Here is a 12,086-nt window from a genome sequence, read left to right on the forward strand (position 1 = left end):
TTTATCCAGCAAAACTTTCATTTAGAATGGAAGGACAGATAAAGTGCTTCTCAGATAAGGTCAAGTTCAAGGAGTTCATCATCACCAAGCCCTTATTATATGAAATGCTAAAGGGACTTATATAAGAAAGAGATAATGAAAAATATGAACAGTGAAAGGACAGCAAACACACAGTTATTAACCACACCTAAAACGAAAGCAAACCAAGAGGACAGCTAGATCAGGAGTGGAACCATAGAAATGATGAACACATGGAGGGTTAGAAACAGGGGGGTGGGAGGAGGAGAAGGGGGAAGAAGGCACAGAAAATAGCATAGACAGTTGGTAGAAAATAGATAGGGGGGAGGGCGAGAATAGTGGGGGAAATATAGAATCTAAAGAACTTGAGACACGTGGTTATAAACTAAGGGGGGAAGAATAGTGGGGGAGGGAGTGTGCGGGTGGAGGGGGAGTGAAGGGGGGAATAGAACAACTGTAATGGTATAGTCAATAAAATATATTAAAAAAAAACTTGAGACACGTAGTTATAAACAAAGGGGGGGGAGAATGGTGGGGGCGGGAGTGTGCAGGGTGGAGGGGATGAAGGGGGGAATAGAACAACTGTAATGGTATAATCAATAAAATATATATATTAAAAAATAATAAAAAATAAAATCAAGGTGGATAAAAGATTTAAATATACTTACGACTCCATAAACGTCCTAAAGGAAAACATAGGAGTAAAATGTCAGATATCTCATGCAGGAGTATCTTTGCCAGTAATCTCCTGGAGCAAGGCATATAAAGGAAAGAATAAACAAATGGGACTACATCAAAATAAAAAGATTCTGCACAGGTAAAGAAAACACCAGCAAAATGAAAAGGGAACCAACTGTATGGGAAAATATATTTGCAAATGATGCCTCAGACAAGGGTTTGATCTCCAAAATATATAAAGAACTCATACAACTGCACTCCAGGAAGACAAACAACCCAATTAAAAAATGGGCAAGAGACCTGAACAGACACTTCTCTAAGGAAGACATACGGAAGGTCCAGAGATATATGAAAGGATGCCTAACATCTCTTGCCATCAGAGAGATGCACATTGAAACCACAATGAGATACCAGTTCACACTAGTGAGAATGGCCATCATAAACAAATAAACAAACAACAAGTGCTGGTGAGGTTGTGGGGAAAAGGGAACCCTAGTGCACTGTTGGTGGGAATGCAGACTGGTGCAGCCACTGTGGAAAACAGTATGTAATTTCCTCAGAAAACTAAAATTGGAACTGCCTTTTGATCCAGTGATCCCACAGCTGGGATTATAAGAATCCTGAGACACTAATTCAAATGAACCTATGTACTCCAATGTTTATGGAAGCACTATTTACAATAGCCAAATGCTGGAAGCAACCAAAGTGCCCATCAGTAAATGAGAGGACCAAGAAACTGTGGTACATTTACATAATGGAATAATACATAGCAGAAATAAAGAAGGAACTCCTACCTTGTGTGACAGCATGGATAGAACTGGAGAATATTATGCTAAATGAAATAAGCCAGGCACTGAAAGACAAATACCATATGATCTCACCTATAAGTGGAACCTAATCAACAAAACAAATAATGAGCAAAATAGAATCAGAGACGTCGGAATAAGGAACAAAGTGACCAGAAGGGAGGAGAGAGGCATAATGGGGGAAAGTAGGGGAAGGGTCTAGTCAAGAGACATGTATAAAGGACACATGAGCCCTGGCTAGTGTGGCTCAGTGGGTTGAGCTCTGGCCTGTGAACCAAAAGGTGGCTGGTTTGACTCCCAGTCAGTACACATGCCTGGGTTGCAGGCCAGGTTCCCAGTGGGTGGTGAGTGAGAGGCAACCACACATTGATATTTCTCTCTCACTCTTTCCTTCTGTTTCCCTGTCTCTAAAAATAAATAAAGCCTTTTTTTTAAAAAAAGGACCAGACTTCTGGCCAAGATCGAGGTGCAGGTAGATACACTTTGCCTCATAGCACAACCAAAAGAAGGACAACTACAAATTTTAAAATAAAAAATAACCAGAACTGCTAGAAAATCAAAGTGTATGGAAGTCTGACAACCAAGGAATTAAAGTTAAGAAACATTTATCCAAACCGGTAGGAGGGGTGGAGATGGGCAGCCAGGGTGGAGAGGACGGCCAGGGAGTGGCTGGAGAAACTGTGTGGGCGAGGTGATGGCTGGCAGATTGGGCGAGGCTGTGGCTGGTGGAGTGAGTGGTACCATATTTGCGTGTAGATAAACCAGGAAGAAAAACTGGGGAGTGAGACAGAACATGCAACTCAGGGTTCCAGTATGGGGAAATAAAGCCTCCAAACCCCTGACTGAAAAAACCTATGGAGGTTGAGCTGGCAGGAGAAACTCCCAGCCTCACAGGAGGGTTTGTTGGAGAGACCCACAGGGTCCTAGAACATACACAAGCCCACCCACCTGGGAATTAGCTCTAGAAGGGCCTAATTCACTTGTGGGTAGCAGGGGAAGTGACTGAAAACAGGACGAGAGCTGTGCAAATGTCATTGCTCCCTCTCTGATCCTTCCCCCACATACAGTGCCACAATGTAGCAAAGTAGGTAGCCCTGCCCTACCTAAGGCTCTATCACTTACAATGTAACAGGTGTGCCAAGACAAGGAAATACGGTCCAAATGAAAGAATAGATCAAAACCCCAGAAAAAGAACTAAGCGAGAAGAAGATAGGCATCCTATCAGATGCAGAGTTCAAAACACTGGTAATCAGGATGCTTAAAGAAATGATTGAATAAGGACACAAAGGAAGAAGTCAAGGTTATGCAAAGTGAAATACAGAGAAATATTAGGAACCAGTAGTGCCCTGTACCGCTCAAATCAATGATTTGGAGCAGAAGAAATAAACATCCAACTGAAACAAGAAACAAGAATTCAAAAAGTTGAGGAGAGGCTTAGGGGCTTCTGGGACAACTTTAAACATTCCAACATCTGAATCAGGGGTGCCAGAAGGAGAAGTGGAAGAGCAAGAAATTGAAAACATAGGGAAGGGGAACTTCCCTAATCTGGCAGAGGAAATAGACTTCCAGGAAGTGCAGGAAGCTCAGAGAGTTGCCAAAAATTTAGACCCAAGGAAGCACACACCAAGGCACATCATAATTACATTACCCAAGAATAAGGATAAGGAGAGAATCTTAAAAGCCGCAAGAGAAAAGGAGACAGTTATCTACAAAGGAATTCCCAAAAGAAACCTTATAGGCAATGACCTATATCCAAGATTACTCTATCTGGCAAAGGTATCATTTAGCATGGAAGGGAAGATAAAGTGATTCCCAGATAAGATTGAGTTAAATGAGTTCATCATCACCAAGCCCTTAGTAGATGAAATGTTAAAGGAACTTACCTAAGAAAAAGAAGAAGATCATTAACAGTAAAATGACAACAAACTCACAACTATCAACAACCAAACCTAAAAAAACAAAAGCAAATGAACTAAGCAAACAACTAGACATGAACAAATTTACAGAAATAGAGATCACATGGAGGGTTATCAGCAGGGAGGGGGAGTGGGGAGAATAGGGGAAAAGGAACAGGTAATAAGTGTAAATGGTAGGTATAAAATAGGGGGAGGTTAACTCTAAGAAGACAAGTAACCCAATTAAAAAATGGGCAAAGGACTTGAACAGACACTTCTCCAAGGAGGACATACAGAGAATCCAGAGACACATGAAAAGATGCTCAATATTGCTTGCTATCAGAGAGATGCAAATTAAAACCACAATAAGATACCACCTTATACTCGTCAGAAGGGCCATCATAAACGAAGCAACAAACAACGAATGTTGGAGGGGTTGTGGGGAAAGGGGGACCCTAGTTCACTGTTGGTGGGATTACAGACTAGTACAACCACTATGGAAAACAGTATGGAATTTTTCTAAGAAAACTAAAATTGGGCCTGCCTTTTGACCCAGCAATTCCACTGCTGGGATTATATCCTAAGAACCTTAAAACACCAATCCAAAAGAACCTATGCACCCCAATGTTCATAGCAGCACAATTTACAATAGCCAAGAGTTGGAAGCAACATAGATGCCCATCAGTAAATGAATGGATCAAAAAACTATGGTACATTTACACAATGGAATTCTATGCAGCACAAAGAAAGAAGGAGCTACTACCCTTTGCAACAGCATGGATGGAACTGGAAAGCATTATGCTAAGTGAAATAAGCCAGGTGTTGAAAGACAAATCCCATATGATCTCACCTTTAACAGGAACTTAAACAACAAAACAAACAAGCAAGCAAAATATGACCAAAGACACTGAAATTCAGGACAGGCTGACAGGGACCAGAAGGGAGAGGGGAGAGAATTTCAGGAGAAAAGGGGAAGGATTCACAGAAACTAGTATAAAGGACACATGGAGAACAACTAAGGGGGGTGGAAATGGGAGGGAGGTGGGGAGCACGGGAGAGGGGTGGGCTGGGATGGGAGTGCGGGACGGAAAACTGTACTTGAACAAGAATTAAAAAAAAATAGGGGGAGGTTAAACATAATATGGGTAATGGGGAAGCCAAAGAACTTACATGTACAACCCATGGACATGAACTAAGCTGGGAAAATGATAGTGTGGTGGGGTACAGGGCAGAGGGGAATAAAGAGAAAAAAGTGGGCCAACTGTAATAGTATAATCAATAAAATATATTAAAATTAAAAAAGGACCCATGGTAATGGACAAGATGGTGAGGACTGACTGAAGGATGGGCAGTGGATGGGTCAGGGAGAGCAATGGGGGAAAATTGGGACAACTGTAATTGAACACAGTCGAAAAAAATAAGAGAGTTCAGTTTTTAATGTGTTGCTGAATTACAGGGTGTTTTTTTTCTACTGGTATTCTTTGGAGTGAATTTTTATTACTTTCAAAATAATTCTCTCTACAGAGTTTCTTTTCTTTTCCGTGTGTGTGTGTGTGTGTGTGTGTGTGTGGGCTGTTGTTGTTTAAACATTTTTTTATTATTTTTTAAACTTTATTACTGTTTATAGAGTTTCAAATTCATAATATTTTCTTTTGCTTTCCTCCCATTATGCATTTTGCCTGCTGGGCAGGAAGTTAATGTTCTCCCAGGGAAACAATTTGGATGAAAAGTTCAGATTATGCTCTGTATTTGTTTCTTCATGAATTTTCCTTAATGATCTTTTGAAGGAACTTTGTCCAGTTAAAACCTAGGCTTATGACTCCCTAAATGCCATCTACCTTTCATTTTGTAATTGATTTTGTCATTGGTTTGTGTAGTACATCACTGAAAAAATTAGAAACATCTTTCTAGTTGTTTCCTTTTTCAAGGACCTCCTGCAATGACTTATACAGTAAACATATGATGGGGTCAGCTACTTAAAAAATAAACAGAAGGAAGAGCCTAGGACTTGAGAAGCCAGAAAAAGGAGAAGGGGGTTCAGGTGGGGAGTGGGGGCAAGGATTGAAAAAGAAACTAAATTCAGAGGAAAACTGTCTCTTGTCTTGGCCTAATTAGCAAGAAATCTTGTGACCTGTTTTGTAGCCAGAACTGTCCTAAGACAACTTATATAAAGAATAAGACTCACAGTTATTAACAACCACACCTAAAACAAAAGCAAACCAAGAGGACAGCTAGATCAGTAGTGGAACCATAGAAATGAAGAACACATGGAGGGTTAGCAACAGGAGTGGGAGGAGGAGAAGGGGGGAGAAGGTACAGAAAATAGTATTAGACAGTAGGTAGAAAATAGATAGGGGGGAAGGCAAGAATAATAGGGGAAATATAGAATCTAAAGAACTTGAGACACTTGGTCATAAACTAAAGGGGTGGAATGGTGGGGGAGGGGGTGTGCAGGGTGGAGGGGAATGAAGGGGGGAAATAGAACAACTGTAATGGTATAATCAATAAAATATATTTTAAAAAAGAATAAGAGAAGCTAAGAAAAGTCACCATGATTCATTTTTTCAGCTACAAGATCAAGTGGAATATATATATATAATTTATATATGTATAAAATCCCCTGGAACATATATAAAAGAATGAGTGTTATATAACTTTCCACTTCCTGTTTATGTGAGGCAGATGTGGGTGTCTGCCTTTCTGTTCCAGTAGGTGAACAGAAAGTGGTAGGCTTCAAGATTTTTCTCTACTTTGTTAGTATAAACTGGAAGTAGAATTGAAGCTCATAGGAAAAATTCTGCAAAGGGGAGGGAGAAGAGCATTAAAGAAGACCATAAGGTGTTTATTGTAGTGGGAAGACAACAGAACCCCTCAGACTTGATATATGTAGGTAGCTAAAGGGTATTATCTTACCATTGGTGTATCTTGTTGGTTTGAGTGAGAGGCTTCTGAATACTTTGTCCACACAGGGTCATCTGAATCATCTGTGGAGAGAATGTGTGCAGTATTTGTTGGTAATGTTGATTTTACTGTTGAGGATTTTTGGCTAAATATTCTCTCTTTTAAAAGTTCTTTGGCTTCTATAGATTAAATGTTGGTTTTAACCTGATTTATCACTTTATTCCCAGAGTTCACAGTCCATGTGGGTGATTCAGCCCTGATGGAATGTGTTTTCCAGAGCACAGAGGAGAATCTCATGACCAAGGTAGACTGGATGTTTTCACCAGAGGAACGTACCAAGGTAATGAAGAGGAGCCGTAAGTGAGTAGTAAAAGCCCTTGGCTGAGGTGTCAGGACAGTAGGGGAGAAGGAGAATCTAGGCATCAGGTGCCTTGGGCTTTGGACCTTGTCAGAACTGGGCCTTCTCCTAGCTTGGCTACATGGCTGAGCAACTTTAGCTTCCTGTTGGGAAAAATAGCTCTAATGAAGATAATGAAGAAGGAGGAGGAGGAAGAGAAGAAAATGCATAACTTTTAGGGTAGTGAAGATGCATATATAAGATAGTCCGTGTAAAGCATTTGTATATGACTTGGCCACTGCATTTTAGTTTCCTCTCTCTTTTCCCTCCTTTTCTTTGGGGAGTTCATGGGAGAATGAGGGGGATGATTTTTGTGGCCTAGCCAGGAAAGCTAATCATAAGAATGATTACATCTTTATTCTGATTTGGGTTATTTTTGTGAGTTTTCTTCTTTGCTCCCTTGCCCCATTTATGTGATGGAGGGAACATCCTCTGTCTTTCTGGGTGCTTCAGATGCTGGGGTTAGTACAATAGATCCTGGGGTGTGGGAGGGGGCAGGGTGAGTAGTTCATGAGAACTCTGAAGCAGTAAACAGCAAGTTATTTCACTAGACTAGTGATATCAACTATGGCATAGTGATGTACTTACGGGTCAAGCTATGTTTTTAGGAACATCCCAAATAACTTTCTGTTCAAAAAGTTAAGGTGGGAAGTTTATAAAAGTTTTAGCTTTTATAAATTAAGACGTATTCCAGGTAATTCCTATAAAAAAGTCATTTAAACCCATTTGATTCCTATATGCTGTCTGAGTAGGTCAGAAAGGGTGGCATCACGGTGGATCATTATGTACAGTCTCAGATTCACCTCTGGGGACTTGTCATGCATTGAAATGTCATCCACTAAGTGAATCACAACAGAAAGTTGTGAATTGAATCACAAGAGACAAGAGGTTAGGGGCTAGGTCTTTTTATTCATCTTTGTGTCTCTGCTCCCATCCCATTTCCTTTTCTTATAATGTTCATATACCTTAATTTAAAAATTCCAACACTTAGTCATTAGTAAGTATTTTTTAAGCATCTGCCATGCAGTGAGAGCACCTGACCCTGATGGGGACTTACAAATCAAGATGGAGGAAGATACGTAGTAAAATAATGAAGAAATAAGTACAGAATCGGTTAGGTAATAGTAACAGCTATGAAGAACAAGAAAGCAGAGTCTTGTTGCTATTTTAGATGGTCTGGGAGGCCTCAGTCTCACAAAAGGTGACATCTGAGCAGAAGTCTGAAGGAAGTAAGGGAACCACATGTCTGGAACACTCTTCTCCCCATATGTCTGGGGAGAAGAGTGTTCCAGGTATAAAGAGGAATGAACAAAGGCAAAGGCCCTGAGGCCAGTACTCAAGGAGCAGCAAGGAGGTCAGTATAGCTGGAGTAAAGTAACCCAAGTAGGTGAGGGAAGAACAAGTAGAACAAGTAGAATTAAATCAGAGAGGAAAAGTGTCTGTACTTTTAGTAGAAATAGAGGTGCCATTGGAGGGTTTTGAGCAGAGAAATAATGTGATTTAACTTATATTTCTTTATTTGTTTTAACCTTTTTATTTTTTTAATTTCTTTTAATTTATTTTTTGTTTAATTGTTGTTCAAATACAGTTGTCTCCATTTTGCCATCCCCACCTCCCACCCCTGATCCTACCCGCCTTTGGTTTTGTTCATGTGTCCTTTATACATGTTCCTGAAAACCTTCCCCCTTCCCCCCCCCATTGTCCTCTCNTTATTTTTTGTTTAATTGTTGTTCAAATACAGTTGTCTCCATTTTGCCATCCCCACCTCCCACCCCTGATCCTACCCGCCTTTGGTTTTGTTCATGTGTCCTTTATACATGTTCCTGAAAACCTTCCCCCTTCCCCCCCCATTGTCCTCTCCCACCTCCCCTCTGGTTACTGTCAGTAGAAATATAAGTTAAGTAAATATGGTCAATTTAACTTATATTTCTAGTGACTCATCTTCTGAAAATAGACTGTACTTGAGAGTAGGTAGGGAAACAAGTAAAGAAGTTCCTTGCAGGAATCCAGGTGAGAGATGGTGCTTGGACCCTAGTGGCAACCATGGAAGAAGTGAAAATGGCTAGATTTGGGATATGTTTTGAAGGTAGAGGTGATAGGATTTTCTGAGGGATTTTAGATATGAGTTATTCAAGAAAGAGAGGGGTTAAGGATGGCTCCAAGATATTTAGCCTGAGCATCTGGAAGAAGGCATTGCCATTTACCAAAGTTGGATGGACTAGAAAGAACTGGTTTTGGGGAAAAACATGGAGTTCAGTTTTAGTTATGTTTCAGATTTCCTATTGAAAATTCAACTGAAAATGTCATAAAGAGTAAAGGTATACTTTCACTTTTTTTTTTTTTTACTGAAGCAGTGTAAAAAGTTAAGTTCGCTCATTCTTACTTCCTCATCCCTCCCTGCAGATGGAACAGTTGTTCACAACTACATGCTAGCACACACGTGTGTGTTCACACTGTTGTGTTGTCTAATACTTTCTGATAATACCTATACTGGCTACACATTCAGGGGCTCTCAACCTTCCCCACTCCCAGTGCCTCCCCATCCCCACCTTGCAGCAATCTCATATATTTTGCCTTTCTCTTCTAGGAGGAGATTGTGTTGCGTTATTACACCAAAAAATTACCTAGAGGGTACCACCAGTATGGGGGCCGCTTCCAGAACCGTGTAAACCTGGTGGGGAACACTGCCCACAATGATGGCTCCATCAAGCTCCAAGGAGTGAAGGAATCTGACAGAGGAAGCTACACCTGCAGTATTCACCTGGGGAACCTGACATTCAGAAAAACCATTGTGCTACATGTGATTCAGAAAGAGCCTCAAAGTATCTAACATTTGGTTGGGGAGGGATGAGGGACCTCATAGTTGGTAGGCATGGCCAGGACTAGGGTGAGGTCCAAGAGGCTTTTGGTGTGCAAAACTTAAGGGGGCATCACTCTCAGATGCTGACACTGTATTTGTATGACCCTGAGACTGATGTCTCCTTAAATTCGTTGCCTTGGGCACCTTGGATGCCTCACCCTAATTCTGGTCTCGCTAAAAGTCAGTGGAAAAGGAGCTAATATTTAATGAATACCAGCCCTCTGTCAGATGTCACTCATTGTCAGTACAACCTACCAATTTAAAGATACGGGAACTCAGAGATGAATTGGAATTGATGTTCAAAATCATTTTTGCTTAGCTTCAAGAAAGAGGCTGTGTGCTCTGTAGTGGAGGGGGAATGGTCCTGAGCTGGTGAGAGACAGCAAAGAACAGAAAAAACAGGAAGGGAGCAGCACCAAAAAGAGGGGTTTTCTGATCAAAGGTTCTGTATTCTGGGAAACGATATGCATTGAGGCCAGTTTGTAGGCAAATAAAGACTCAGTGTTGTTGACTGAGAGAGGTTAATAAACCATAAGTCAGTTTTAGCAGTCAGGATGTGGCCTGTGGACTTTGCCTTACAATGGGGCTCTCAGGGGTTGGCTGTGATTGGTTGAGGGTGGAGGTGGGGGTGAGGATGGAACACATCTCAATACCTCTGGCCAGAGACTTATATCTATGGAGGTACCTTCTTGTTAAATAGTAAAGGGTCCCAGCTGGAGACAGAAGCAGAGCAGATAGATTTTTTTCTCTCTCAGAAATCTTAATCTTCACAGACAAAATTCAAGCCATTAAATGGTAGCTCATTTAACCTCCAAGCCTTCTTCACCCACAAATATGTCTATAATATGCCCTCTTCCTTATCTCTGCCTTGCCATCCTTTCTGCTTGGGCTTATCCAAATACCTGTGCTCAGGTACATTCTCTGTTCCTTCTCACTCACTTTTCATTGGCTTTTACAATTCAGCATATAAATATGCTCAAGTCTTCCTCTTACCTTGTGTCCATGTCTAGTTTAGCTCTCATCCTATAGCTTTCTTTTTCTTAAAACATCTTTCTTGATGGGAAAGAAAGAAATTGTACCTACATATTGTACAATTTGCCCATTTAAAGTGTACAACTCAGTGGTTTTGAGTATATTCAGTTGTGCAACCTTCATCACAATCAATTATATATTCTTGCTTGACATACCTAAATGGCTTGCAAAGGCACTGCATGTAGTGTCTCTCATCTCATTCCTGGTAACTGCTCAGTGCACTGCATTCTGGCTTCTGCTTCTCCTTCTACTCTAGCTTGGATGTAGCAATGGTACTCTGGATCTCATATCCTTGGCCATCTTTACTCAGTAGTACTGGATACTCTAGTCTATATATTCAGCATATTGTATGCTGGATATAATTTATCTGTCTCTATATATCTATGTGAGCTCCACCCAGATATCCCACAAATATTTCAAATACCACATATCCAAACCTCCCCTGGCATACCTCTTCCCATCCCATCTCCTCAATTTCAGTTAATGCCACTACCATCTCATGATCTATGTAGTTTTCTAACTGGGTACCTGGGAGTTGTACTTGCTTCTTCCCTTTTCCATGACCCCCAGACCAACAGATCAACAAGTCCCATCATTTCTGCTACTGGCTTTCAATTTGCCTTCCTTCCAGGCCATCCCAACCACCTTAGTTCTGATTGCCTTTATCTGTGTTTTAGACTGTAGGCCTCTAACTAGTCTCTGCTTTCATTCTCAGCCACTGTTCATTCTTCATGCAGCAATCAGTCCCATCTTTCTAAATCACGCATCTCAACATTCTATTCCACTGCCTATCATCTTTTCATTGCCTACAGGGAAAAAAAGCCGAATTCCTGTTTGAGATCATCAAGGTCCTTCATGACTTAAACCCAGTTTCCTGTCCACCCACCAATGCAGCTTTTGAGCCCAATGCATGGAATTGTTTCTAAAAGCACCATCCTGTGTTCCCATTAAAACTTGATATTCCCATTAAGACTCAGTTCAAACTTTAGAACTTCGGCTGACAAATTGTCATCTGCACATAGAATTGGGTACCCTTTTTTCTGTGTCCCTCTCTCTGCAGACTGTATAGACTTCTATCATAGTGCCTAGCAGTCTGTGGTTTTCTGTTTACATGGTTTTCCTTCTTCTTGGAGGCAAGGACCAGCATTTTAATGTTTGTGTATTCCATGTCTAGTAATATCTGGTGCCCAGGAGGTCTGTGATGTCTGTATTTAGACTGAATTGAGGAGTTAGTGAAGGGTACCATATGGGTGGAAGTGTCTCCAAAGATCTTACTTGGTATCATGTCCCTGGGGCTGAGTGTTGCAGCATAGATCCATTTGAAAGAATCATCTCCCATAGAAAGATCAGTAGCCTCTAAGATCTCTAAGATGTCTGCTATTTCTATGTCATTTGGTAAACCACATTTTAAGATAGAATTGTTAATGCAAAAGAAAACTCTACTATAGGTGAGGTGCTGTTCCCTCCTGCCCACCTAAAGCTACACTTTAGGAGTAAGC

At 40.9% G+C, this 12,086-nt stretch overlaps 1 protein-coding gene across 1 annotated transcript in view; it reads left to right on the forward strand.

Annotated features, from left to right (window-relative positions):
* Nucleotides 1-12,086, forward strand: part of JAML (junction adhesion molecule like) — a 38,596-nt gene that overhangs the window by 20,625 nt on the left and 5,885 nt on the right. Inside the window, exons 5-6 of the mRNA XM_037057484.1 lie at nt 6,526-6,638; nt 9,283-9,517. Coding sequence (XP_036913379.1) covers nt 6,526-6,638; nt 9,283-9,517 — 348 coding nt within the window. The remainder of the gene's footprint in view (nt 1-6,525; nt 6,639-9,282; nt 9,518-12,086) is intronic.

This window comes from Sturnira hondurensis, unplaced genomic scaffold (genome assembly GCF_014824575.4).
Source record: "Sturnira hondurensis isolate 20B ecotype Veracruz unplaced genomic scaffold, ASM1482457v3 Scaffold0009719, whole genome shotgun sequence".
Classification (NCBI taxonomy): domain Eukaryota; kingdom Metazoa; phylum Chordata; class Mammalia; order Chiroptera; family Phyllostomidae; genus Sturnira; species Sturnira hondurensis.